Genomic DNA, 27,896 nt, shown 5'->3' on the forward strand with positions numbered 1-27,896 from the left:
CGCGCAGAGATGCTGGGCAAGAAAGTTTTACAGGTCCAGTCTCACGCCTGGGGATAATTCTACGTTAAGGAATATGCGGCTAGTAGACTATCTGATACATACTTTAATCCATCCTGTCCACCTTAGTTTGTATGAGCCAATGAAGCCTTGAGGTCCTCTGGGACAGCCCGCAAGATCTCACTGGCCAGGACCCATTAGGTATACCTGCCTAGAAGGCACCCTATGTTCAAAGATTGTAAAGGTGGGCTTGCTGAGGAAAAGATTTTCTTACCAAAGGCATTGATAGATTTTGGCTCACTATCCAGTGGCTCATAAGAAAAGCATGTTGATTGACTTTACTTGTGGAAGCCAGTACCACAATGTTTCCAAGCATTAAGTGTTCGATCAAAAAGTAAGGGTCACCAGAGGCTGGACTGTGCTGTCTAGCCACAGTTTGGCTGACCAAGGGGGCAAGCATTGCTTAGACCAAGCTGCTATGAGAGTGTGCTTGAGGGCCATCCTAAATGGTACTAGTAACTCAGATTAAGTTGGACCTGCCTGAGGAATATCAGTCAATTAACTGGTTTTAATTTCCAAAGCATGCAACTGCAAATTTAGCACTTCTGCTGCTCTTCAAACTATTTTGTCAAAAGAGGTCATTTCTTCCGTTGATGGACCAGGTGTAAGTCCAGCTCTTTCTCTGGTGAGATATATAACCCAGTAGCATTTTGAAAGTCTATGTACAGCCATTCATTAGTGTAATGAGGGGGCAGCCGGTTGTCCACCTCATCATCATCATCATCAGTGTTGTGAGGGACATTAGTTATGCCTTAAAATAAATTAGAGTTTGAGCCAAATAGGACCGCCAGTCAAGGATAGTACTGATGTTGAGACAGGCACAGGCTGATGGTCTGGCTGTATGTATTGTATTGTATTGAAACAGAATTTATATAGCGCTTACTACCCCATACGAGGTGTCAACGTTTTTTTTCGGCTACTCCAGAACCCATAGAGTATTAGTGTTGAATTAGTATAGTAAAATATGAAAGTAACTTGAGTGGTGGATAGGTTAGTCAGTTAGTTGGATTCAGAGGGATAACGGAGGGATAGAAGAGGGAAAAAGCTTAGCATTTATATACCGCTTATTACCCCTGATGGGATGTTGAAGCTCTTTTTTGGCGAGTAGCACGCTACTCAGGAACCCCTAAAGGATTAGTGTTAAATTAGTATAGTGAAATATATGAAAGTAATTTGAGTAGTGGATATGTTGTTCAGTTATTTGGATTGAGAAGGGTAGCGGAGAGACAGATGAGGGAAAAAAGGTTTGCATTTATATAGTGCTTGCTACCCCTGATGAGGTGTTAAAGCGCTTTTTCGGTGAGTAGCACCCTACTCTGGAACCCATAAAGGATTAGTGGTGAATTAGTATAGTGAAATATGAAATTTGAGAAGTGGACATGTTAGTCTGTTATTCGGATTGAAAAAGGATAGAGGAGGGATAAAACAGTGAAGAATTTAGACCTTTCTTTTTTTTTGGAGGGCATAGCAGTAGGAGGAGGCTTGTGATGAGTAAAAAGGGATGTGAAGTGGAAGAGTCAGAGTGAAGAGTTTAGAAAGGTTTGTTTTGGGGGATCAGTATAGTAAAATAGAAGTCAGATAATGCAAGAAGGGGTAGAGTAGGGGAGAGTCTAGAATTGGGTTATTTTGGGGATCATAGTAGTGGTTTGGGATGAATGAGAGAGTGGATGTAGAGGATATATTGATGGAGGTATAGTGTGAGAAATAGGGTAGTGCATTGGAAAGTGTAGTAGACCGAGGTTTGAGATGAGTCAGAGTTGAGGGAGAAGATCTCTTGAGAGAGGCATAGGGTGAGAAATAGGGTAGTGCATTGAATATGCTGAATTTGAAGAAAGTAATAAAGATATAGATCTATATGTACATGGAAAGTATAGAGATGCATAAAGGAAGTAAGTATATGTAGATTAAAGATATTGATAGCTGTATAGGGTGAGAAATAGGTAGTGCGTTTTTTAGCAGAAAAGTAATAAATATATAGATCCAAGTACATGGAAGTTATATAGCTGCATGGAAGAAGGAAGTATATGTAGATTAAAGATGCATTAGAAGAACTCTGGTTTTCAAGTGTTATTGTACTTAAAAATGTATTTTTTTTTAAACCATAATTATTCTACATGTTTATACAAAGCAATTAACATATATAGGAACATATCTATAGTACAAATAAATGCTTATATACAGAGGGGTATGTTGTATATTTCTGTTTGCGTATGGTGCTTTTGTGGGGCAGAGCCAATTCTTGAGAAGTTTTCTGAAGATAAGGTGGTTGTCCGTGGATCTTATGTTGGGGGTAAAGAGTTCCATAGTTTAGCTGCTTGAACAAAGAAGGATGAGCAACCCATGTTTATTTTCTTTTATCTTGGGATTTTGAGGCGCGGTGCCACTCTAGAGCAGAGGTTCCTTTGTTAAATGTGTTTGGTGACTTTATTTCTGATGAAGATTGGTCCGATTTCATGTATTGCTTTGTGGATGATACAAAGCAGCTTGAAAGTGGACCTTCTGGCAACCAATACAGGGCTTTCAAGGTAGGGGTTATGTGGTCTCGCGGTTTGATATGCAAGAGTAGTCCGGCAGCCAAGTTCTGAATCCGTTGTAGTCTTTTCATGGTCATTAAAACTGATCCATGGTAGAGGCTATTGGCGTAATCGAGTTTGGACAGAAGGGAGATGGTAGCTTGGACCTTGTGTGGTAATCCCAAATGGGGAAAGATCTGTCGCAGAGTTTTTGTAGTAACAAAGCTTGTTTTGCTAGTTTGTCCACTTGGGCATTCATCGATAGCTTGAAGTCCATGGCCATTCCTAGGTTTCTTAATTCTTTCAATACTTTTGGCGGTGATCCCAGTTCATCAGGCCAGGTCGTAAGCGGGTCATAATATTTCCAATCTCTACACGCAAGTATTTCAAATTTGGAAGCATTCAATTTGAGATGGCTCCAAGTCATTCATTGATCCATGGCTCTGAGACATCTGAAAATTGGTGAGTTTACAATGTCTTTGGGGCATTCCAGTTGAAAGAGTATTTTGTGTAATCTGCATAGTTATAGCACGTGAGGTGAAATTGATTGATCAGTACCGGTAATGACTTCATGTAGATGTTTTAAAGCATGGGAGAGATGATAGAGCCTTGAGGGACCCCTGCTTTTGTGGAGTATGGTTTGAATGAGAAAGGTGGGCTATGGATGACATTAGTTCTGTTTCGAAGGTAGAATGCGACCCACTCTAGTGTAGTCCCCTCTATGCCTGTTTCGTAAAGTCTTTGTATCAGAGTGTCATGGTCAACCGTGTCATGTACAACCACTGGTCACACCTTAATTACTTCGTAGCATGATGTGGACTTGGCGCAGGCTGACGTTGGCTTGGGGTCAGAGACTGGCATTGTGACTGAATCCGGTACCAGCGCCGGTGGAGCCAATTTCAGTCCTGAGGCAACAGTCGGCATTAGAGAAGAGCCCACTGATGGGAGTACAACTGGAGGCCCGTGCATATCAGTGGGGTCCGAAGGCGCACCTGAGACTTGAAGGCCACTATTTGTTGCTGAGTTAACAATACCCCAGGAAATTAAGGACGCACAGGACCAAATGCAGGACAGGAGAAGATGCTGGTCCCTCCAAGTGCTACCCTTGTTACTTCTCTGCACAGTCTGAATGGTGGGACCGGGTGAAGTGTCGCTCGGCTTTCATGCACTAACAGTGCATTTTCGACCCTGACTTACTTCAAGCAAGAAGAGAAATTCTTGAGGGAGCAACCACTTGACTGTTACCAAGAACGGCCTCGTTCTGGACCTGTGTTTCTAAAACAATTGCCTTGTACTCCCTGAGCACCTTTGGGTGCACGAGGCTGGAGTCTAAGTACAATAGGTACACGTTTTGTGGGTCTTTGACGTACACCTGCATCCTGCACTCGTGGCACAGTTTCAATCATGACCTTTTTCAGAGGCGACATCTTCCACAAACCAGTGTCAGGATAATTTTGGAGTTGTTCGATAAACAGACAAAATGGAGAGCACTGGATCGGGGGTGGAAGGGTACAGAAAGAAATGGCCTGACGTCAGCACCCAGGGGTGGTGCTTATAAGTGGCTCCGCTCCATCACTTATTACGGCGCCACCTACCAGAACACGGGAAGCATTGTTGAAAAAAATCTTCAGATCCAGTGTGACCTAGGTAAGGATCTGCAGTTAGAACTATCCATCAGAGTGTTGGATGCTGCCGTATGAGGAATGTAAGAGAAACTAGAATCTCAACCTTTTGAGGATCTCTTGGGCGATGAAGGAGTCCTCTTACAACTACGCTTCCTTGGTGAACGATTGTCCTCTGTAGCTTGAGACAAATATGGTTGAGACTGAGGTGCCTCTTATGGTCTATGTTCTCTTGGAGCCGGTGACAGAGGCCTCTTCCTATTAAGGACACAGACGTCTGCTTGAAGATCACAACCTGTGGTAATGATCGAATTTACAGTTCTTATTGGGCCCTCTTTCACCCAAGGGTTCCAGGGCAAGGAAGTTACTTACCTTCGGTAACGATGTATCTGTAAGAAACATTAGTTAGTTAGATTCCTCACCTTAGAATATCCCCAGGCGTCAGACTGGATCCGGAAGATTTTTCGTCAGCAATACCCCTTGCGCGTCGCTAGGCGTCGTTTGCGGCTCCGCGTCTGTCGTCGGCATCGTGCGCCGGAATGACGTCGGAGTACTTAGACGCCGCCCTCGCGCGCTGACGTCAGTTCTTGTACATAGCTTTCCGCGCCAGGAACGCAGAGCCATGCAAGAGACCGACACTGGTGCCAAAAAATTCTAGGGCCCTGAAAGGGATAGCCTTAACCCTAGATGTCAGTTCGCAGAACGGGGAGAATGGGTGGGTCGGTGAGGAATCTAACTAACTAATGTTTCTTACAGATACATCGTTACCGAAGGTAAGTAACTTGTTCATCTGAAAGAAACACGTTAGTTAGATTCCTCACCTTAGAATAGATACCCAAGCAATACCAACCCCGGTGGTGGGTCTGCGAACCAAGATCACACCAGAAAGTCCTGGAGGACAGAACGGCCAAAGAAGCCATCCCTCCGGACTTGGCTGTCTAGGCAATAGTGCCTGGCAAACGTGTGCAGCGAAGCCCACGTCGCCGCCTGACAGATGTCCTGCAAAGGGACCCCCGTCCCAAAGCAGTAGTAGCCGCCGTGGCCCGAGTAGAATGGGCTCGCAGCCCAACAGGAGGGTCCTTTTTCGCCAAGGAATAACAGATTTTTATACACAAAACGACCCACTGGGAGATGGTCCGTTTGTGCACAGCTTTTCCCTTCTTTGCACCCACGTAGCCAACGAAAAGCTAGTCGTCCACTCGGAACTGTTTTGTGCGGTCCAAATAAAAGGAGAGCGCACGTTTTGGGTCCAGACGGTGGAGCCGCTCTTCCTCTTTGGAAGGATGCGGAGGCGGAAAGAAGGTGGGAAAGGTGACAGATTGCCCAAGATGAAAGGGGGTCACCACTTTCGGTAGAAAGGAAGGACGAGGCCGAAGGACAACCTTGTCCGGATGAACAGATAGAAAAGGAGGCTTGGACGATAGAGCCTGGAGCTCACTCACCCGTCTAGCCGAGGTGATGGCTACCAGGAAAGCAGTCTTAAGAGTTAGAAGACAAAGAGGACAATTGTGAAGAGGCTCAAAGGGAGCGCACATCAGGAATGTTAAGACAAGATTCAAGTCCCACTGAGGCATTACGAAAGGGACAGGAGGGAACGTGTGAGTAATACCTTTAAGAAAGCGTGAAACTACAGAGGACTTGAAAAGAGAGGGCTGATCAGGAAGCCGTAAGAAGGCAGAGAGGGCAGCAAGATAACCTTTCAAGGTGCCCAGGACAGAGCCCTGCCGGGCCAAAGAAAGAAGAAAGAGGACAACCTCAGAAAGAGGGGTGGAAAGGGGATCCACAGCCTTTGCTGTGCACCATGCCACAAATTTGTTCCACCGGCAGGCGTATACCGTCTTTGTGGAGGGACGCCTGGCTGCCAGAATGATATCACAGACTTCAGGAGGCAAGTCAAATGGCATCAACTGCCGCCGCTCAATCTCCACGCATGGAGGTGGAGGCTGGACAGGTTCGGGTGGAGGACTGTCCCCTGCTGCTGCGACAGAAGATCCTCCCGAAGGGGCAGACGTATCGGAGGATCGGTCAACATACTGAGTAGCTCGGGATACCAGTACCTTCGTGCCAAATCCGGAGCCACCAAGATGACTTGGGCCCGGTCGCGCCTGATCTTCTTCAGCACTCTGGGCAGAAGTGGTATAGGCGGAAAGGCGTACAACAGACCGCAACTCCACTCGCGACGAAAAGCATCGCCGAGCGAATGCCGCCTTGGAAATTCCAACGCGCAGAACTGCTGACATTGCGCGTTCTCGTCGGTGGCGAATAGATCTAACCAAGGCTCTCCTCACTGCTGAAAGAGACCTTGCGCCACCTCGGAGTTCAGACGCCATTCGTGATCCATCATGCACCGGCGGCTGAATTCGTCTACTCTGGCGTTCAGAGAGCCCGGCAGATGTTGAACCACCAGGGTGATGCCCTGGTGTTCCAGCCATGTCCAGAGGCGCAGAGCCTCCTGACAAAGGGTCCACGACCCCACCCCGCCCTGTTTGTTGCAATACCACATGGTGGTGGTGTTGTCCGTGAACACCTGCACGACACTTCCCCGGACAGAGGGAAGGAAGGCTTTCAGTGCAAGTCGGATCGCTCTCAGCTCCAACAGGTTGATGTGGAGGCGAGACTCCGCCGGAGACCAGAGGCCTCTGATCTCCGCCTCTCCCATATGGCCACCCCATCCCAGGAGGAACGCATCCGTCACTACGACATGCTCCGGTAGGGGTAGGCAGAGGCTCTTGCCCGTGACCCAATCGCGGTCCGTGAGCCACCACTGCAACTGCTGTGCAGTGCCCTCCGAGATCAAGACCTGGTCGGACAGGTTGCCGTGATGCTGGGCCCACTGAAACTTCAGGTCCCACTGCAGAGCCCGCATGCGCCGCCTGGCGTGATGCACTAGTAGGATGCAGGAGGCCATCAGCCCCAGAAGCCGCAACACTAGCCTGACCGAAACCCAGGATAGAGGCCGAAAGATGAGAATCAGGGCCTGTATATCCCGGACCCGCTGTTTCGGGGAATGAACCCGGAACTGCGCCGAATCGAGAACCGCTCCGATGAAAAGGAGCTTCTGAGAGGGGCTCAGGTGTGACTTTGGCACGTTGATGGAAAACCCCAGCAAATGCAGGAGATCCGCCGTAGTCTGGAGGTGGGAGACGACTGCCTGGGGCGAGCCCGCCTTCAACAACCAGTCGTCGAGATAGGGGAAGACTGGAACCCCTGATCTGCGCAGATGAGCTGCGATCTCCGCCATCACTTTCGTGAGTTCCCGAGGGGCACTGGTAAGGCCGAAGGGGAGCACGGTGTACTGAAAGTGCTCCTGACCCACCGTGAACCGCAGGTAACGCCGGTGGGCCGGCAGGACAGGGATGTGGAAATATGCGTCCTGCAAGTCCAACGCTACCATCCAGTCTCCAGGGTCGAGGGCAGCTAGAACCTGAGCCAAAGTTAACATTTTGAAACGTTCCTTCCGGAGGAAGACATTGACGTTCCGGAGGTCCAAGATAGGGCGTAGGCCCCCTTTGCCCTTCTTGGGAACCAGAAAGTAGTGGGAATAACAACCACGACCTACTTCTGGGCTCGGAACGCACTCGACGGCCCACTTGGCCAAGAGGGCCGAAACTTCCTCGTGAAGAAGATTCAAATGATCCCCCGAGATACAGTGGTGCTGCGGTGGCATGGCTGGAGGGGTCGTCTCGAAGGGGAGGGAGTAGCCCCTACGGATGATTTGCAGCACCCACCTGTCCGACGTGATGGAACGCCAGTGGAGCAGGTGATGGCGAACTCTGCCGCCCACTGGCGTGGAATGGGCCTGAAAGCTCGGACTAGGAAGGCTTTGAGGCGGATGCTGCCGGGGTGGATGTGGACTGACCGCGTCGTCCTCCAGTACCGCCTCGGCGGAAACCACGTCCGCGACCGCGTGCAGGCTGGTTCTGCGGCCGGTGGCTAGGCGGACGTGAGGAGGTGCCCCTTCCTTGGCCACGAAAGGAGCGAAGAGCGGAAGTTTGTAGCCGCGGGGCCGAGAGGCCCAAGGACGTGGCCGTAGCCCGGGAATCCTTGAAGCGAGCCAGCGCACTGTCCGCTTTCTCACCAAAAAGGCAAGCGCCATCAAAAGGCATGTCCATGAGGGTGCTCTGGACATCCCCTGAAAAAGACGTGGACTGCAGCCAGGCGTGACGGCGAAGCGCCACCGTGGTAGAAATCGCCCTACCCAGCGAGTCCGTAGTGTCGAGTCCACATCGGATTGCATGGCGCGCTGCATCTCTCCCATCGGCCAGGGCCGAGGAAAGCCGCGCCCGGGCCTCCTCCGGGCACAGTGGCAGCACGTCCTCCACCGCATCCCACAGAGAGTGGGAATAACGGTCCAAGAGACAGGTGGTATTCAAAGACCGCAGGCCCAAACTGAGCGAAGAGAACAGCTTCTTACCAAACTGTTCCAGTCTGTTGGAATCCCGGTCCGGAGGAGCGGACGGGAAGGAGGATTGGGAGGTAGAGGCCTGGATAAGCAGACTCTCGGGGTGGGGTGTAGGGACAGAAAACTGGGGTCGCCCGGAGCAGGGCGGTGGCGCCTGGCAACGTTCCTATCCACAGGAGGGACTGTGGAGGGCTTGGACCAGGTGCCCTGCAGAACGTCAGTGAGGGCCTCATTGAATGGCAGCAGAGGCTCAGTGGAGCATGCGGCAGACTGAAGCACCTCAGTGAGGATGTTAGTCCTCACAGCCACGGCAGGCAGCTCAAGCCCAAGGGCTTAGGCCGCCTTGCGCAGCACCACAGAAAAAGCTGCACCCTCCTCCGAAGCCACAGTCGGAGGAGAGATGAATCCAGTGTCCGGTGAGGTATCCAACCCACTGGCCTCTCCCAGTTCATCTGCCCAGTCCTGTGCAAGTTGGCTCTGAAGGGCCATAGGGTCATCAGACCCCTCCCAGTCGCCCCCGTCATCCGATTCCTGGTAAACCGGAGGAATGATCGGAGCCGGTCGATAGACAATATGTGTCTCTAGTGGCGTCGGATGCGGCGTCGGGCGGCGCCGCATCGGCGTCGGGACCGGACAGGGGCTGAACCGGGGATCGACGTCGACCGGAGCCGGCGTCGGGGGTGGTATCGGTGTCAGCGCCGGCGGAGGAGGCGTAACGAGGTCGACCGGCGTCGACGGGGGCCCAGGCTCGGGCCCCTCGGGGACCTGCGGCGTCGGGGCCGGAGCCTCCAACGGCGCCGGAGCCGCCGGCACGCGAGGTCGCCCAGTCGAGTCCGCGGGGCCCGAAGGCGCGCCAGCGGGCGTCGACGGCGGGGCCAGGCTCCTCATGGCCGAGAGGAAGGCACTGACCTCCGCCGGCATCGCGTCAGTCCCAGGGACCGTCGGCTATGGGGACTTGCGCGGCACCTGCGGCTCCTGCGGCTCCTGCGGAGCCGCGGGGGTGGAACCACCCGGACCCTCGGCCGAGTCGCGCGACCGGCGAGGGGAGTCCGAAGAGCGGTGTCGCCTCTTGGAGTGCCTCGCCTTACCCGAAGACTTCGAGCCAGACGAGTGACGAAGCTCGAGAAGCTTGCGGGACCGCTCCCGTCTAGCTTTCGAGGTCAGGGCCATACAATCGGAGCACGACGCCGCTTCGTGGTCGAGGCCCAAGCAGTACAGGCACCGGCGGTGATGATCGGTCACCGACATCAGTCGGTGACAGTCGTCGCAGGCCTTGAGACCAGGCATCCTACCGGCACCAGAGTCGAGAAATGACCAAAAAGAGTCAAAAAAGTTAGTCAAAAATTGACTAAAGGGGTAGCTCTCCCGGATCGGCGCTTACTGGCGCGGAAAAAAGAAGAACTGACGTCAGCGCGCGAGGGCGGCGTCTTAGTACTCCGACGACGTCATTCCGACGCACGACGCCGACGACGGACGCGGAGCCGCAGACGACGCCTAGCGACGCGCAAGGGGTATTGCTGACGAAAAATCTTCCGGATCCAGTCTGACACCTGGGGATATTCTAAGGTGAGGAATCTAACTAACGTGTTTCTTTCAGATATTGCAGATATGAGATCTAGATTGAATACACACTATTGTTTGCCAGGGTAAAGAAAGTCTTTAATGCTTTCTGAAATTTCTGAATATAAGGTTTGCTAGGCAGAGCGAGCGTGAAAAGATTCCAGTGGGAGATCACTGGCACCAAAAAGGTGGAAGGTTTTCTGGCCACAGAGGATTCTGGAGAGTATCCTCTGCAGGAATCCCAAAAGAAACAGGCAGTAAAGGTACGACTCTTAAAACTGTGTTCTCTATGTTTTCAAGCAATGCTCAGACGCTGAATGCCTCCAAGTCGAATGTTGTCTTAACGAAGATAAGTTTTGAGACTGAGTGGGATGGCAGTGTCATGGTCAAGAGTCTTTTGGTAATAAATATCTCCCTTACTCCAAAGAGTTGGTGACATTTCACCATTAACATCTATCCAGATCCCTCCTTCAAAAAGAAATGGTTGGGACCACACCTTTCACTAACATCCAGACCTTTGACATCGAACCCGCAGCTCACATGCCAGGAGAGATGCGATCGATGTCGATTTCTTTTTCCTACTTTTTACAACTAATTTTCATGGTTCCTAATCTGACAGTTCTCTGGAGCTAGGGGCTGCATCACAGAGGAAGCAGACGCTGCCCCAGAAGCTCTGTCCTCTTCCTCCTTGTCCTTCACCAATATGTCTTCCAGTTTTCCTCTCTGTCTATCTCCTCTCTACCTTTGAGGGTCTTATTAAACATTTTAGCACAAAACTCTATATTTAGTGGAGTGAGAGACTGGAAGGCACAACACAAACTAGATGAGGGTGAGAGACAGCACTGTTCCCATCACAAAAAGTACACTTGACAAATAAAGAAAACATTCTAACTTGAAAATGTCTTAAAAATCAAATAATGCCTACATCTGCTTTTATTCAAGGGGAATCATGAAATAAAGGGACAGGATGCTTTTTTTAACTCCTCTGATGGTAAGCCTTTGAGACCTCATTTTTCTATCATTGTAGACAGTATTAGGCACCAGTTTAGGTTTAGATGCTGCAAAGTAGGTTTGTAAGAGGGTTTATTTTGGAACAGCATTAACGGCAAGAATACATATGGCCTCTAGTAGGCTTCAGAAGGTGCATTCTAGCATTGGCTTTGCAGGCCTATTGCACCTAATTTGTGAATAGTTAAGAGGTTTAAGTGTTCCAGGGTGCTCACAAGCAGCAGGAAATGATTCTATCATTTATGACCACCAATGAAGATCCTACAAAACTGCACTAAATTGTGAAGGAAGAGTGTACATTTTAAGATTTAAAGATAGCCCATGTGTACATTGTAATGCAACAATTCCATTTCATTCTAGGGGTGGGCAAATAATTCTGGTCCGCCAGCAGAGTTCGGTGAGTTTTGCCCACAATGTGGTCTACTTGAAACGTGGAGTTCGTGAAAACTCAGCCAAACACAGCTTGGCCGCGTTGCTTCTCGCACACGGCTTGCCAACATTACGTTTGCAAGTGAGAATTTGCATCCCCTAGGATGATTTACGGGCGCTAGAACGCCTCCTGGAAAGATTTGTCAGCGTGGGCGGTCACAGCAGGTCTCGATTGTTGCGTTGAAAAAGTTGCCACTAGTGTTGAAAACGTACTCAATTGGCAGAAAGAAGCAATGCCCTCTGGTGCGCCACGTGGTGCCATTCGTGCTGATTTTACAGAGCAGAACAAGCTCCTTTCGCTAAAACTCAGCATGACCAGCACGATGTGCCAAAATCCGCCCTCTCGCGGAACTCCATGGAGTTTTTCTGTAACGCCGCAGAATTCGGCAGAGTGAAACCCTACGAGTACCGCCCACCCCTAAATAATATACCAAACAGCCAATGGCATGAGGAGCAATACAGAATCTGGACTGATCAAAGAGGTGATTGCCAATGCTACAAGCCAATGACCATAAGAGACTGAACCAAATAAACCAACAGCTGAATTGAGAAAACCCAAAACCCACCCTTATATACTGTAAGCGAAACATCATGCAGACAGCTGTGCTGTCAACCCAGACATAAAAAGAAGGTGCTTATGCTTCTAATAGCAACTAACCCTCTATAAACTTCCCGCATACACTGGTGACGGAGAATCTCTTCCGCAGGTGGCTCAAAGGAGGTGGCATCATAGTGCTACATACACCTGAAGCCCCGCCTCACTGACCAGGCAGCAATAGATCCTAAGGTAACACACACAGGGACATTATGCACATTGTAAAATTACAGTAGGTACCAGCAACTTGGACATTGTCCACCTGATGTGACTGAATGACATTACAGATGAGCAAAGCTTTCCCTTGTGTACCCATGTTGCTTGTTAGAGTTAAACTCTTACCTGGTTAACAATATCCCCTCTATATTACCAATATATCTGTAGAAAGTTGTAATATTGATTAAAATGATTATTTTAGGAGGACACGTATCTTAGTAATTTGCTATTTTTAATATAATTTCAAGTCCTACATTTTTGTGGACAAATTTGCCAATTGAGGGAACCCTGACCAAATGTAGCTTACCTATATAAATTAAATGATAGATTATTACCTGACTGTAGGAGCTTGTAGACAAACATAGAAGGTCTCTTATAATGTCTTGATGTATTGTCTTATATTCACAGCCTTCAACCGTCAGTGTTCGCAGCTTGTTAAAACAAAAAATAGCAAAAACTACTGTTATTTAATTTACAACACTGCATTTAATTGGGAAAAGGTGAAATGTAAATAATAAATATGGTCAAGTTAGGGTTTTCACAATGTTTTAATACCTCATGCTGCAGCATGACTCTGTCGATCAACAATGCTCTGATGTGTTGCTTTCTTCCATGAAGCTGTTAAAAAAAAAAAAGTTGGAGTTACACAATGGACATCTCAGGCAAGCAAACAAACTGACAAAGCTTTAAAATTAACAAGAGTTCAAATTAATTGTATGGATGTATGGGGAGCAAAGAATGGTTGTGGTGAAATATAGGCAACACGCTTTTTAGGCAATCTTAACTAATGGAGCTCCTAACTTACTGTTTACGTGCTCTACAATATTCAGTAAAAACCTTGAAAAAAACTGAATACCAAAAACATTAATTAAATAATAAACAGTGTACAAGAGCAAAATGTTGCATTTGGGTTTTGCCACTAAGACCTGAAAATGTTTAAAACAAAACGAATTCACATTAGATGTATGATACCTGGGAAATCTCAGCTTTTTCCAGATATCAGACTGTGCTTGCTGCTACCAGAATAACTTATTTTTCATCCCTCCAACTGATCCCATTGTAGATCAGGTGAAAGTGGCTGCTTCACTTTGGAATATGATAGGTATAGTACTTGATTTAATCTTCCATTCTCAAAGCTTACAACAGTTTTGAGTGAAACACAACACAAAATTAATGTGTTGGTCCATCTGCAACTTCAAATCTACTTAGTGACATCGAATTGTACTGTATGTAATTGCAGTGATAGAACTTTCTACCCCTGAAGAGGCAATAGAGGGATTTACACCACAAATCGTGCTGCTCCCGATCCCAACGTACATGGTTAATCCAATGGTTATATTCCATTGCTTGTTATTGGAGTTAGTTTTAGGCTCTCAAGCAAACCATTTGATGCATTCACTCCAGTTTCTCTGTTGTGGATTAAATTGACACGAGCTAGGAATGCACATTAGTGGGCGGATTGGTATGCGAGTTCATGCAGATGGTTGGTGGGGTTAATAGATGGGCTAGAAGAGATTAGATTTTGTGATTTGAAAAATAAGAGGTTTATATCTTTAAAATGAGTTGCGGGGAAATTGGAGAAATACATTAACAGAGATGAAAGGCAAACATGCCCATGACAGAGGAGGCTGTTATTGAAAAGAGGTGATATGGAGGGCATGAAAAGTAAGAAAATAATATTTACACAAAAAGGAGAGGCAAAGATATGAAGTATTAAGTAAAGGTCAGTTTTTCATATTGGATTTTAGGAATTTGGTGGATGCTTTTGAGACAGCATGCAATTTGAAGAAATGCAACAGTATGTATGTGAAGATAGTGCTTTATTAAGTAATTTTGAAAGGCACCCAAATCAATTGAACAGTTTGTACACTGCTAACCTACTAATAGACCACAACTCCAGCAAGGTCAGATGATCCGCCCAGTAGTTGAAAGCAGGAGTAACGGCTGTGCAGATAAACGAAGAAATATCAAGATCTTTATGCTGCGCTCAAAGAAAGCAGCGACTGCCTGATCATAGCAATGTAAGAAAATCTATGGATAAATTGTGCGAACACTGAAAAGGTGATTTCACAAATGCTGGAGAGGATGTAAAGTAGGATCTATCTTGGATGCCTCTGGATTGACTGTGTGTCTCCCAGTGATGTGCTTGACACAAATTTCAGATTTTAGATTAGCTGTCTGTGTGGACCTGCCCCGTACCCTACATGAATTGCACATTTTTGATTAATTTCATGTGCCCTAGAACTGTGCTCTGTGCATATTTGTTTCCAGATTGTCTGCCTTTGTCTCAGTCTAGTGTCTGCAACACAGTTCAGTTGGCGCACATTTTCGTCTCCTGGTAGACTGCATGTGTCCTAATTCTATACACATTCCAGTTACTGATAAACTATGTATTAAGCATATCCACGTCTCTTTGATTGGCTGCATCTGTCCCATCTTGGTGTGCTATGCAGGATCCAGCACTAAAAAGGTTATGGGTCCCTGTGCTAAGTTTTGTGGACATTTCAGACCCGTGATTGGCTGTGCATGTCTAGGTGCCATGTTCTAATATATTCTTGATTGGCTGCCTGTGTTCCAGCTCAATGTGCTATGCAGGTTCCAATCTCCTGATGGAGTCTTCAGCAAGCGAAAGATAGAGTGTCTGTCTCCAAATATATACAAAACTGCATGTGGTAAAAACAATAAAACTTAACTAGAAGGGTAACAAAGGCTTATCAAAATAACCACTTGTATCACCAGGGTTTGTCACAGAAGTGACCCATCTCAAAACCCTTGCCTACTACAGTAATCCGTGAGATCCCATGTAACACAATGCCCGTCTACAGGCTTTAACGCAGTTTATTAACAATCCACCCTTAAAGACCTACTGTTATATGTCTTATTCACAGAATCTGCTGTAAAAGAGTGACTGGGTTGACCATAGGAATTTTAAGTTCAGACTTACATTTTATGGCTTTTGTATGTGCTGTTAAATGCATGAATAAACAATGTTAAAAACCTGTATCTAAGGTTTAAACACGCCATTGTAACTAGCTGCATTAAGGCCTAATGCTGTTAAAAATGCGATGTCTGTTGATGCTCCCCTTATCTTTGACATCATACTCATCTTAATTCAAATAAAGGAATATTCTAGGTCAAGTACCAGCATCATTGCCTTGTGAAGTGAACCTTAGTCTGGGCGACTGTCCTTATAAGCCAATCATCTAGGTAAGGACAGAATGGACTTTTTCTAATCTAAACTAGCTATAACTACAATGAACAATTTTATGAAGGCAGAACTTCAAACTGAAAATGCTGGCACTGCCGATCTGGACACAAATCGGTAGAAACATTTGGCGCACTGAAGCATCAGAGTATAGAAATAGGTGTCCTTCAGGCCAATGGCCACCAAACAGCATGCTTTCTTAATTGCATCTGGATAAAAGCAAGCAGCTTGAATGTGCACCTTCTTTCTTTAGATTTCCTAAACCCATATTCTATCTGCATCAATTTACCTTTCCTTTATTGGTATGTGCAAATTTGCAGAGAAAACCCTTAAACAGCATTCTTTTGTAGGCACTCTTTCTATAGTTCTTTCATAACACCAGAGTCACTTCTAAAATTATAAATCTTTCATACAATTTTGTTTGCAATGCTGCATGGGTAGAATAAAATTAAGTGAAAAACATTTTAGAAGCAGAAACCTATATTCCAATGAATCAATCGGGATTTCGTAAGGGCCAATCCACAATTACTAACTTATTGACTCTCACCATGCTGGAGGAGCGAGCAGTTTTAAAAAAACACCAAATAGCTGCCAGTTATTACGCTGTTCGGCACGCCGGCTTTTCACAAATCCGGATTCTAACTATACATATAAAGAGTTGTTTTTCTACTGTTGGAACCATAATCCGTGTTCCTCCCGTTTATCTCAATATGGAAACGACATCTATATGATGGATAACTTATGGATTTGAACTTTGATGTTTCATTTATGTACATCTATGCTGAACAATCTTCAGTAATCTAATTTTGGATATCGTGGATACTGTATAACCGTCTTTTCCAATATTGTTCGTCTCAATTGATTCATAGCCCTGAAGAAGTTCCTGGGCAATAAGGGACAAAACATGGTGGCTGTTTACCGTTCTCTTTACGATTTTTGGGAATAAAGGAAGATAAATGGAAATCACTTGTGGCTCTGAATGACTCCTGTTAAGTGCAACTTCCTTATTTGTCAGGTTTTTTAAAAAAACAAATGTTATACTTCTGCTTTATAGACCTGCATTTGATTCTGTAGCACAATATATACAATGGAGAAAACTTGCTGGATATTTGCCCTGTGTCTTTTTGATCTTTTTATGTCAGATTTGTAACCGCACCTAGTAGCCATCGATGTTCACCCTCCTAAACTTACCAACTGTCATTTAAAATATCTTCAGTATGCTAACAAGCTGATATTACTTAGCCAAACCCCTTTAGGATTGCAAAGGCTAATCGCTGCATTTGATGAATACATTACAGGAAACTGTTTGGAACTAAACATCATGAAAACCAAGATAATTGCAATAGGTCCATCGACTAACAAACCTCACACTTGGCATGTGAAAGGAAGGACAATTGAGACTGTAAAGACATATAAATATCTGGGCATCCTATTCGATAATAAAGTCTTGTTTAAAAGTCCTTTTAACGTTTCAAGAGCAAAATGATCATCCTTATATTCACTTTTAAGTCACTACAAGATACACAAAGATGATAATCGTATGAACATCTTCTCAAAGTCATGGGGCCCAACCTGCTTCTGACTTTTGCTGTGGCTCACCTATCATCAAGGGAAAGGATGCCAAATTATTGTACTTGATAATCAAGGCATACAACTCAGTTTTCAAAATCCCAAAAGCTATTGGCCAAGCTGAATTGGTTCCAACGGCTGCCTCATTAACTGTGCAAGAACTAGATTAAGCTTCCATTCCGGAGGAGGCCCAGGCTCCGGATGAAATGCACGGAAAAGGCCCCTCATGAATTGTTTTATAAGACTGGAGGCACATAGAGAAGAAACTTTAGGAGACTTCCTAAATTGAGAAACTGTAGCAAGATGAACCTTCACTGAAGAGAAAGTGAGACCTGCCTTGGCCAAAGAGAGGAGATATGGTAAAATCTTCTCAGGAGGCGCTTGAAGCGGGTGAAGGCAGTTTCGCTGGCACCAGGAACAGAATCACTTCCATTTTAGGTGGTATGTCTTAATAGTGCTACCTGCTCAAGATTTGGCAATAACTTCCCTGCACTCCTACGAGATATCAAAGTCCTTGAATTATAGTCACTCAGGAGTCATGCATTCAAATGAAGAGACTGCGGGTCTGGATGATTAACTTGGCACTTCTCTCGTCAGCAGTGATGGGGATGGCTGCAGGCGTATGGGCCTCGACTCTGACATCAGGAGTAGCTCCGTGAACCAGTACAGCCTGGGCCATCTTGGCGCTATCAGGATCAGACAACAGCCCTCTCTCTTCATCTTGGTTAATCCCCTGGGAATCATCGGGACGGGGGAAAGCATAAGCATATATCCCGGACCATCGCATTCAAAGGGCATTTCCCCTTGAGCCTGGTGGAGGGAATCTGCTGGCATAATACTGGCATTTGGTGTTCTCGGTTGTTGCAAAGAGGTCTAAAGCTGGTTTTCTCCACCTTCGAAACACCGTTTCGAGTTGGGATTGCTCCAACTTCCACTCGTGGCAAGTGGCTTGCGTTCTGCTTAACGTGTCTGCCACAGTATTGTGCAGACCTCTGACATGCTCGGCCCTTAATGAGATTCCCAGTTGCATCGTCCAATCTCATAGCTCTTGCGCTTCCTGAAATAGAGTAATAGATTTGGTTCCCCGTTGTTTGTTGACATAATACATACTGGTCGTATTGTCCGTACGGACCAGCACAGAGGAGCCCGCTATTCTCGGCAAGAACGCCTGAAGAGATAGGAAGATGGCTTTGAGCTCCAGCCTGTTGATGTGCTGATGTTTCTGCACAGAGGACCATTTGCCCTGAATGTGTAACTCTTGCAGGTGACCTCCCCACCCCTTCCTGAAGGCGTCTGTTGTCAGTATGAAATCTGGGGTAGTCTGGAGGAAAGTAAGTCCTTTTACCAGATTTTTAGCATGAAACCACCATTGCAGGGCCTCTAACATTCACGTTGTGAACTGAACTACATACTCGAAGGATCCCAAAGCCTTTTGCCATTGTTTCTGTAGCTCCTCTTGAAGAGGCCTCATCCTCAGTCTGGCTAGTGGCACGAGATCTATTGCTGAAGAACACATCGCCAGGATCGACTTCTACATTCGCACAGAAACTGACCTTTTTCTGACATTCTTTTAGAGAGTCTTTGCAAACGTATTTCGTGAGATAGAAAAGCTTTCCACTGGATGGTATCTATGGATGCTCCCAGGAAGGATATGACTAGACTTCGATGGAGTGAAGACTTCTGTTTGTTTACAGTGAGTCCCAAAGTCCAGAACCTGTGAAGGCAGGTGCTTGTAGCTTGACTGGCCTTCTGTGCTGTTGGTGATTTGAGTAGCCAGTCGTCGAGATACGGGAATACTTGGAAGTCCTTGAGATCGCAAGTCTGCTGCTACGGGCGCTAGGCACTAGGTGAAGATCCTTGGCGCGGATTTGAGGCCAAATGGAAGTACTTTGTATAGGTAGTGGGTACCAGACACCTTAGGAATTTCCTATGATTCGGATGGATTGGGATATGAATATATGCGTCTTCCATGTCAAGTGAGGTCATGAAGTCCCCTTCGTTCAAGCAACCTACGATATTGGAAAGTGTCGTAATTGTAACTTTGTTATTGAGAAACTTGTTGAGATTCCTCAGGTCCAGAATCAGTCTCCATTCTCCTGATTTCTTTTTTATCAGGTAAAAACGAGAATAAAAACCTTTTCCCTTTTGAGACATTGGGACTTCCTCTATCGCTCCTTTGGCAAGCATAACCAAGCCTCTTTGCGTAATAAGTGAAGACAAGGGGGTGGGGGCGCACCCTTGGGTGGAGTAATCGGTGGGCGCTGAATGAATTCTAGAGTGTGACCATTAGTAACAAGGTCCAATACCCAGAGATCTGTTGTTATTTCGCGTCAACAAACAGTGGACATAGCTGGAAATCTTCCAACCACAGGATGGGAGGGGAGGGAGGCTGGTACCCTGGTATGATAATTGTTTCCTGCCCGAGTCAAGACCTTGTTAAGGCATTAGTTTGCAGACTCCCTGGTGAGAAACCAGCCATAGATGACGGGCGGTAAGATGGAGGATTGTAAGATTTGCGGACTTGAGACTGGTATGGCAGATACTGCTGAGCTCTCTGGTAACCTCCTTTATAAGGTGCAAATACTCACCCCCTAGTACCTCTGAAGGGCACCTTTCTGTATTGTGTAATCTACCCAGCGACTTTGCGGAGTCCGTGTCATTTTTAAACTCCAACAGCTCCTCATCTATGTGATTTCAGAAGAGGAAAACACCATTGAAAGCCATATCCAACACCTTCGTCTGCATCTCAGGCCTAAAGGTGGTTGCTTTAAGCCATCCTTGGCGTCCAAGCACAGTAGCTCCCACCAGTTGTCTAAAACTTGTATTGGCTACATCAAGGGCACAGTCAATGGTTTCCGAAACTGCACGCTCCCCTTCCACTAGTATCTTTCCTGCCTCTTGTCTTCAGGTATAAGGTTTCCTCAAAACGTCCATCCTACGCTCTCCCTCAATCTGACACTTTACGTGGAGCTCCAATGGGCTGTGAGCCACCCCATAAAGACCATTATCGTCATCATCATCATCATCTACATAGCCCTCTAGCAGATGTGACGGAAGTAAGGGCGAAACCTTACTAAACTCTTGCAAGGATGGCCGTAGGAAAGTCTTAGTTACTCTGGTGACTTGAGTAATCATTGTCGATGGTGCAGAAACCACAGGAAATGAAAATTCCATCGTCGACAGTGTCCTCGTCGACAGTGTCCTCGTCAGCGAAAGTGCCGTCCCGTCGACAAGTCGCTTGTCGTCGGGATCTTAGTCTTAGTCGACAAGATTAAAACAGGGTGCTAGAGAAGACAAGGACTCTCTTATAAACAAAGTAATACACTGGATTAGAAATAATCGCCAGTGCCTTTCAGTAATAAGATCCGATATAAATAATGCGGAGCAGATCCAGCAAGAAGATGGGGACTTGGACGATATAAAACTAAAGCTAAACTCAAAAACTATCGTTGGCAATCTAGTAGCCATGAACACACTCCTTCTTCAATTCTAAAATTTGCCTTAGACAGAACAAGACATGCTTAGATAGATGTAATACTGCCCCTCAAGCTATGGAGGGCCCAAATAACCTTGAACCTGTAGATTGACTGAACCAGCAGACAAGACCGAATCCTACAGAGGGGGTATACCAAACCCGATAGTGGGGAACCAATGCGTAATAGAATTGGATGATCAACTCATCCTGGACACACATCATGAAAGAAAAGACCTTGATGGAAGTAAGGTAATTAATATCTCTGAGCCAGAAGGGTTTGATTGCATAATTATCCCTGATTGCTTGTCCAATACGCCATTATATCCAACATCGGAATGTGTAAAGATGGTCTCTTGGAACATAGCGGGCTCCTTAAAAAACTTTATGAACCTGACTGGCAGGATTATATTGGTAACTTTGATCGCTATCTTTTCAGGAGACTTGGGCGAGGGAGTCATTATATAAAGTAGGCTATAGAACATTCAGCATAGAGGCTCAACAATCAAACAGAGGAAGACCATCATGTGGCCTTCTAATCTGGGTATAAAACTATATACATGCAATTTTTCAAATTATACCCACTGACTCAAATGATATCCTGGGCTTAAAATTCAAGTTCCCAAATAGGTCTCAGATGCACATTTTTTAATATATATATATTACCTACTGGCGGTCGCCAGTAGGTAGTTATAGTTAGGACCCTGTTTCCATAGGAAAACCGCAACATTCTATTTGGAATAACTTTGGCGCCGGTCGACGAATCCTCGCGAAATTTTCAAAACTAATGGGGCGCTACGCTCCGCTCCTACCCTGAAAGTCTCGGGGGGATTCGTCAAGCGGGGGCTGAGATAAAAGGGGGGTCCCAAAACGCATTTTTTCCATGCATTTTTCCATAGGACCTTTAGACACAGCTACAGCCCGAACGGCTGAACAGAGTTCCTTGAAATTTGACAGAGAGGTAGTCTACAGGTCAAGGAAGTGCCTTTTGTAGGTTTGGTGTAAATCTGTTCAGTAGATTCTGAGAAAATAGCCTTTAAATGAATATATATATCTGAGCCAGCTTACGGTGCGCTTACGGTGCGCTTACCGTACGCGCACGCGCACGCCGCCGTGCGCGAGCGCGATTCTGATTGGCTGTTAGATCTTAGTAAACATTCGAATCGGTCGAAACCAGGAAGCAGCGGCCGCCATTTTCTCTCTCTCAGTCTGAGAGGGGGTTAAAAAACAAAGCCCAAAAACATGTAAAGGGGCTGTTTAGACAGCTCCTAAGCACCTAGCCATGTTGAGGGAGTCCTCAAAGATCCCCCAAGGGCAAAAACGGAATTTTAATTTTTTCGATAATTTTGCCGATTACGCTTACCGTACGCGTACGGTAATAATTAATAATAAAAAAAAAATATCCATACTTTCCCCACCCCATGTGCAAATGGTGGCCGGAGGGCACCATTTGTGCATGGCATATCACCGCTGAAAAAAATTAAAATATTACCTTTCACAACGAAGCGCATCATATGTCCTCCATGTGCGCACGGTGCGCGAAGCGCAACGTGCGTACATGGCCCATCTAGCGTAACGTGGGCACGCGGTGCGCGTAGCGCACCGCGTGCCCACCGTGCGTGCACGGCACTAACTGCGTAAAGTGGGCGCGCGGTGCGCAAAGCGCACCGCGTGCTCACTGTGCGCGCACGGTGCGCGAAGCGCACCGTGCGCGCACGGAACGAACTGCGTTAAGTGGGCGTAACTTAGCATTTAAAAAAACCGTAGAAATTCACTGAAAAAACCATAGGTTTTACACACGTTATAGTTAGGAATTAGCATTTAAAAAACCTTGCAAATTCAGTGAAAAAACCATAGGTTTCACACATGTTATAGTTAGCTGGACATTTCACTCGTAAAGAACCAATGAAATTCCCCCGTTATAGTTAGTGCAGGCAACTATAACTCACGCGACCGCAATCCTCTGTTGATGACATATGTGTCTTTATGAAAAAAAAATATTTGTAATATATGTATAGCTAAAATTTAATGGAAGAAGACATGGGCAAATAATTGTCTAAATACAGTATTAGCATCAGCAGAGGATTGCGGTCGCGTGAGTTATAGTTGCCTGCACTAACTATAACGGGGGAATTTCATTGTTTTTTTACGAGTGAAATGTCCAGCTAACTATAACATGTGTGAAACCTATGGTTTTTTCACTGAATATATATAAGACCAAGGGAGCGTTCAAAACAATCGCCGATAATGCAACAACTGGAAGAAATCCTCGATTCTATCGAACCAAACGGGCCCATTATAGTCGTGGGAGACTTTAATTGTTACTACGAACCCTTGTAGGGACTAGTTCCCTTCATTGAGGAAGAAGACTTAACAATGGGGATCCCGCTACTTAGTGTTAAAAACACGGCGGGTGTTCTGTTTCAGCAATGCAAATATTTCACTTCACCATAGAGAAAGGCCTAAGGTCATGTAATGGCAGATTCCCCTCAGATCTTGAATGCTCAAATACTTTCTCAAGAGGTCATTCTGCATCCCAAATAGATTATATTATGATAAGTGTAGCTTACTGGGCCTATATACAGGATTTTAAGGTGGATGATAGAAGAGAAAGCGACCATTTTCCACTGTGTTCAGATCTGGCAGGAAAATGGTTTCTGACACACCCAGCTACACAATTTGAATCGAGAGCAGAGATTACACTGCCCTTAATAAGCAATAACAGGAGGGCAGTAAAATGGGCAACTATAGTGGATCAAGCTGAACCCCCCATTAAAATATATAACATTTTCAGTGAACTTTTAACTTCCTTTTTAGCCTCATGCTCTGAAAACATAACCATAACTCATACTCACCGGAAGTTGGTAGAAAATATAAAACCTTACTTAACCAAATCACAGCCAGGGAATACTGACCGTAAGGGTAAAACGAGGCTATCTAATCCTTGGTTTAACAAAGAATGTGCAGTCGCCAAACAACGTCTCATCAGGGTCCCAAGAGATAGTTATAATCAGACACGAAACAAAGGTATATAATAAAACCCTGAGAGTAGCCCGAAGAAATTGGGAAGATGCGAGTTGGTAGGATTTGATAATAGCATCAAAGGCTGGTGACCAGTCCATGTTTTGGCAGATTATAGCCCATGGCAGTAAAACAAGTAATCCGGTACAAGACTACAATTTAGATCCTTCTACATGGCAAAGACACTTTTCTAATCTGTATGCCCCCCAAATATGCTGGATAGAGATCCCATAGGTAGTATCGAGGGACTGCTGACTTTAAATGAGATTGTACCATTACACTTCAGTATTGAATATACTACACTCACTATAGCGGAAATTCAGTCATCTAAAGCTCCAGGTCCCGATAAGATACCGGGGACCTTTTTAAACATGCACCGGTGGTCTGGGTGCCATACATAAATCTCTTATGCAAAGCAATTGCCAGGGGACAACCTATCCCAGAGTCCTGGAAGGGAGCGGAGATCGTCCTGATTCACAAGAAGGGTAGAAGAGACGATCCCGCTAACTACAGACCCATAAGTCTGATAGATAGAATTCAAAAAGTCTATGCCAAGCAAATCTTGGATAAGTTAAATAACTAGATGAATGAAAATGATGTACTTTCACCTTGCCAGGCGGGATTCAGAAGGAAAACTAGCACGATAGACCAAGCTTTTAAACTCATAACCATAGCCTGGAAATATACAAAGTTGATTGCTAGCCATTTATATGTCGACTTTCATTGACATAAAGGCCGCATCTGATTCAATTCCCAGAGACCTGTTATGGATAAACTTGCTGCAACAGGGGGGTACCTAAAGAGATCTTAGCTCAACTGAAAAGGCTTCACGAGGGTAACTTCTCGAAAGTCCGTTGGGGCAAAGGGGGGGGGACTTATGGACGATATACCAGTCAGGAGAGGTGTGCGCCAGGGCTGTGTCCTTGCACCAACCTTGTTCCTTTTATATGTTAACGATATGGCCCAGTTCCTCCAAAAATCACAACATGATTCCCCAAAACTTGGAGGGACCCACATTTGTGCACTAACATTTGCAGACAATACATTTCTGCTGTCCCAAACCCCAAAGGACTTGCAAAATCTTTTAAACTCGCTTAATGTGTATTGTAAAGTAAAAGGTCTGGAAATCAACCCTGTTAAATCAAAATATGTGGCTATAAAACCCCACAAATGTTTAAAAAATAATATAGTGTTGAATGGAGTGACTTTAGAGTGTGTCTCTAATTTCGTTTATCTAGGGGTAACCATCGATTCAAAACTCTCATGGAACCCACAGGTAAAGAAATCAAAATCTAGTTTATTGCAAAATTCAGCTCCAGTCATAATAAAACAATATGCGACTATGACAAAGGCAGTTACGCATTGCCTTGTAAATGTACAAGTCCAGAGCACAAACTGCTGCACTGTATAGCTTAGAGCTGGGGGGGGGGGGACCTCACCCCTTTAATTGTGGGGTGAAATAAGGTCTTAAGAAGGTTTGTGGCACTTCCCCAAAATACTTCTGTGATCCCGTTAATGTATGACCTAGGCATAAATGACTCGAACATAAGGCGATCTGGATGACCCAATCATATTGGGTCAGAATCTGGACCACCGAGGAATTAGAAACATATAGACAAACTTTGACCGAACTATCAACACTTGATATTTATACTACTTTTCCCTGGTTGGCTCACATTCGTAAGTGGTTTTTTGATTTAGGCCTGAACAGATTCTGGGAAAATCCAAGCCTGTTGACGCCCGACTCAAAGCGGGAAATCAAAACCATTTACTGGAATTTTATTTGGCACAGAGTCACTTTAAATAGTACATCAGGAACCCTTACAACCCAATTTCTGATGTTTAAAACTACTTGTTACTTCTAATCGTTTTTGGACGAAGTTGAACCTCAACTTGCAAAGATATTATACCTGAAATTCAGATATGGTACGCTGCAGATAAAGGCTTTTACATTGAAATGGGGACAGTAACAGGATGTGGAGAAAGATTGCAAGTGTACCCTGTGCCATTTAGGAGCTAGGGAGGATATCGCCCATGTCCTATTCTTCTGCCCTGGATAAGTAAATGCCAGAAGAAAATGGATAAAACCTTTGGGTAGAAGTTTGAATATCAGAAAATACACTGATATGTTGCGCATACTAAAAACTGATTCCTCTAAACTCATTGCCTATGGTGTTAGCAGATTCTTACTGACTACCAATTTTATAAGGAGAAAGAAAGGGCTTACATTTTAAAATCAATATATGATATTTTTGACTGGGGTTAATTTTTTGTACTAGTGCTCAGGTATTAGGAGGTATATTATACAAGGTAAAATGTTGAAGGTAAACCTTATTGAGTTTCACTAGAACGTATTCCTCGATACTATCGAAGCATCTGTGATATTTTTTATAGTGTATTTTTAAAAGACGCCCCTGCAAATTGCACTTGGCACTTTATGGAATATGTTGCTAAAAACTGCACATAGGGAACAAAAACTTCTGTGACAAAATCAATTGAAGCCTCCCATCTGTGTAAATATAGCATATCATCACAAAATGATGCTGATGCTAACTATAAATAATATGAGGATTAATGGATTGCATGTGTTTTTAACCATGTTGAGTAAATTTGCACTTGGCACTTTATGGAATTTATTGCTAAAATGTGTACATAGGAACCAAAACTTCTGTGACGAGATCAATTGAAGATTACCATCTGTGTAAATATAACGTATCGTCACAAAATTATATTGGTGCTAACTGTAAATAATATAAGGATTAATGTATTGTATGTGTTTTTGGCAATGTTTTTAGTATTTTAATTATGCTTTGATAATTCTGTGATTAGAATAAAGTTCTTTGAAACTGGAAAGTCGTTTGTCATCGGTATCTTAGTCGACAAGGGAGCATCGACTGTCTTCGACGATGATGGGGTCCTCATCGTCGACGGAGAATCTCTAATAGACAGCATTGGAGCCTAAATTGCCGTTGACGTGACACTGAATGTCGTTGACGAGTGAGGAAGCTTCTTTTGCGATGATATTTTTAGAGGTTTCTTACTCGCAGGATCTGACGAAGATAATCTAGGGCCATCTACTCCTTCCTGCCAGGCGTAGAAGGCACAATTAACGCTGGCTAAGAGCCGTGTTTAGCTACCGTCTCTTTTTTTGAAACCTTGGATTCCTAGGAAGGCTTGTTTGTAATGTTTTCTACCTTCACCTGAGGAATTGTCCTTCGATCTGGCCCTTTTATGGATGTAGAGGTTCTATAATTTTCCTTATCAGAAGGCGACTGGTGTTTAATGGTTTGAAGCCACAATAACTTTCCTCTCTGTCCTTGAGGGTTTTATTTGAGAAGGTGCGGCATATCCTACATACTCTCACCTCATGCCTTGGATAAAGGTAGTAAATACACTCCTTATGTGGATCATCCACATGGACTCTTTTCTTGCCACAGGTTTTGCATGGGCGGAAAAGGCCTTTTTTATCAAACATAATGCAAAGATGGAGAAAGTTGAAGAAAAACTGAGTAGTACTCAGGGAGACTCCCTTCCACACGACGTTTGGTGAAAATCTTAGAGAACCTGCCTCTGCTGAGAGTGTTCTAGAGGGTGCTGATAGCTGATTGGCTAGGTTCAAACATTTGGTCCTTTTTAAAGCCATTAAAGCCTATGAAGCTTTTAAAGCACTGCTTGAAAATTCTACCGTGGGACTCCCATCTCGACAATGTGGAATGGTTCAGGCATGTGAATCTATGAAAGATACCCAAATACTGGACAATCAGTACTAGACAGTCCATTAAGAAGGATAAGTTACTTACCTGTAATCCTGGTTCTCTTCCAGGGGTATACTCAAAGTCATAATCCCTGAATAGTCCCCCCCACGTGCGGGGAACCCAGAGCATTAACAAAAAATATATGCATATCAATATGTATATATTAATGAATGTTTAACCCTTTCACTGCGGCGGGAATTCCGCCGCAGCGCTGGGGGGGGTTTGGGGGCAGCGCGGTGGCGCGGTGCTCATGACGGAACCACTCCATCATGAGCCACGGTTGAGCTGTGCTCATGACGGAGTGGTTCCGTCATGATTCCGCCCACTGCGCTGATCGCCCGCACAGGCGGGGAATTAGCGCCGCGTGGGCGGCGCGGCCGCCAACGGCCGCAGCATCACGGAACCACTCCGTCATGAGCACACGGCGACCGTGGCTCATGACGGAGTGGTTCCGTCATGAGCAGGGGAGGGG

At 45.5% G+C, this 27,896-nt stretch overlaps 1 protein-coding gene across 2 annotated transcripts in view; it reads right to left on the bottom strand.

Moving 5' to 3' along the window:
* The window catches only part of PSME4 (proteasome activator subunit 4), a 1,714,764-nt gene that overhangs the window by 1,187,955 nt on the left and 498,913 nt on the right, over positions 1 to 27,896 (bottom strand). For both annotated transcript variants that reach the window (XM_085612595.1, XM_085612594.1), the window contains 2 exons: positions 12,958 to 13,020; positions 12,738 to 12,833 (listed from right to left, as the gene is read on the bottom strand). In XM_085612595.1, coding sequence (XP_085468721.1) covers positions 12,738 to 12,833; positions 12,958 to 13,020 — 159 coding nt within the window. The remainder of the gene's footprint in view (positions 1 to 12,737; positions 12,834 to 12,957; positions 13,021 to 27,896) is intronic.

The sequence above is a fragment of the Triturus cristatus genome, chromosome 6, assembly GCF_964204655.1.
Source record: "Triturus cristatus chromosome 6, aTriCri1.1, whole genome shotgun sequence".
Taxonomy (NCBI): Eukaryota; Metazoa; Chordata; class Amphibia; order Caudata; family Salamandridae; genus Triturus; species Triturus cristatus.